The 1,418-nt window shown below is 62.6% G+C and overlaps 1 protein-coding gene across 1 annotated transcript in view; it reads left to right on the top strand.

The window, feature by feature from the left end:
- DPY19L3 (dpy-19-like 3 (C. elegans)) overlaps nt 1-1,149 on the top strand; it is a 29,912-nt gene extending 28,763 nt beyond the window's left edge. The window contains exon 17 of the mRNA XM_005861270.2: nt 949-1,149. Coding sequence (XP_005861332.2) covers nt 949-1,149 — 201 coding nt within the window. The remainder of the gene's footprint in view (nt 1-948) is intronic.
- The last annotated feature ends 269 nt before the right edge of the window (nt 1,150-1,418 follow it).

Genomic DNA, 1,418 nt, shown 5'->3' with positions numbered 1-1,418 from the left:
GTGAGCACGGGCGGGCGGGCTCCAGGCTCTGAGAGGGGCCAGCGCCTTCATTTGTGTCGGCGGCCCAGGCCCTGAGCCGGCATGGTCTCCAGGCGTCTGCACACGGGGCACCGGCCTGCAGCTGGCTGGTCAGGAGCCTCTGCCCACGGGTCATGTGGAAGGTTTTGCTGTTAAAACCAAAACCAGAACCTCGGCCTTTCTGAAGCTCGAGCATCAGTAGGCTGGTCCCTCGTGGCTGTGGCGGCCACGCCGTCTCCCTGCTCTCCCGGACCCCATGTCCCTGCTCTCCCAGGCCAGCGTGCACTCCAGGCAGACGCCACTGTACAAGGTTCCAGACTCAGAGAGCTAAGAGCTAGTCTCAGAGAAGTTCAGGCGCCCAGCATGGGGTCCTGACTGTGGCCACCAGCTGAGCTTGGCCCAGAGCCCTGCCCGGTCCCCCCACCGACCTGTGTGTGACTCTCCATTCACCGCCTGCTCCCGCTCCCGCACCCTAAAGGCCTCAGGGGAGCCGGGGAAGGATTGGAAGCTCGGATTCTTGCCCAAGCAGAGTCCCTCCTCACCACCTTGAGTGCAGGGAGGCCGGCCCCGGGCTGTGTGCGTTCTGCTCTGTGTAGTGTTCTCACGCGGCCACTGAGTGAGCTGAGGTTTGCTGGGTCCTAGCGAGTCCTCCTGGTCGCGTTTGTGAGAGAAACAGCGTGTCCCCCTCAGACAAGATCGAGCTCCGTCCCAGCTTTGCCGTTGGGGCGCCCTGTGCCCCCCGCCTCCTCGGCCTCGGCTCTCCCCCGGGGCTGGGACGCCGTGTGACCTCAAGCAGCCACTGCCATCGGAACCACGTCCCTTACGTTCACTGAAGAAACCCAGCTCCTGTCCCTACCGTGTTGTTTCTTATAAGTTTGATTTATTTATTTTTTTTTTACCAAATTATACTTGGTTTTGTTTTGGCTTCAGATGATGGACGGCCCGGGAGAGAACGAGGCGGGTTTGCAGCCGGCAGGCCACCCCCGCTTCTGCGAGGAGATCCGGAGGGGCCTGCCGGCCTACGCGGCGCTCTTCACCCGCGTGTTTCAGAACAAGACCTTCCACGTCTACCGGCTCCAGAAGCACGTGGCCGGGCCTCCCGCTGCGTCTCCGTCAGGACAGGCTCGATAGCTAGCGTTTCGTGGTGATGCAGCTGGAGCCTCGGCGCTGTGGTCGCAGCAGGCTCTGCGCTCAGCGATGTTCACACCACCGTCCCCGTTGGAGTCTCCTCTGCCAGCCTCTCCGTCGCCTCGTCTCTGGGGTGTTCTCCAGCCTAAATGGTCTCAACTTCCCAGGAGGGACGTAGGCTTCCGTGGCCGGGAAACCACACGTGTCCATCAGTGGCCTGAACCGCCACGCGTCCTGTGGGAAATCCACAGCCCGTCCAGGGTTCGAAACCC

Source organism: Myotis brandtii, unplaced genomic scaffold, assembly GCF_000412655.1.
Source record: "Myotis brandtii unplaced genomic scaffold, ASM41265v1 scaffold1466, whole genome shotgun sequence".
Classification (NCBI taxonomy): domain Eukaryota; kingdom Metazoa; phylum Chordata; class Mammalia; order Chiroptera; family Vespertilionidae; genus Myotis; species Myotis brandtii.
The sequence above is the reverse complement of the archived record's forward strand: the minus strand, read 5'-3'. Positions and strand labels throughout refer to the sequence as shown.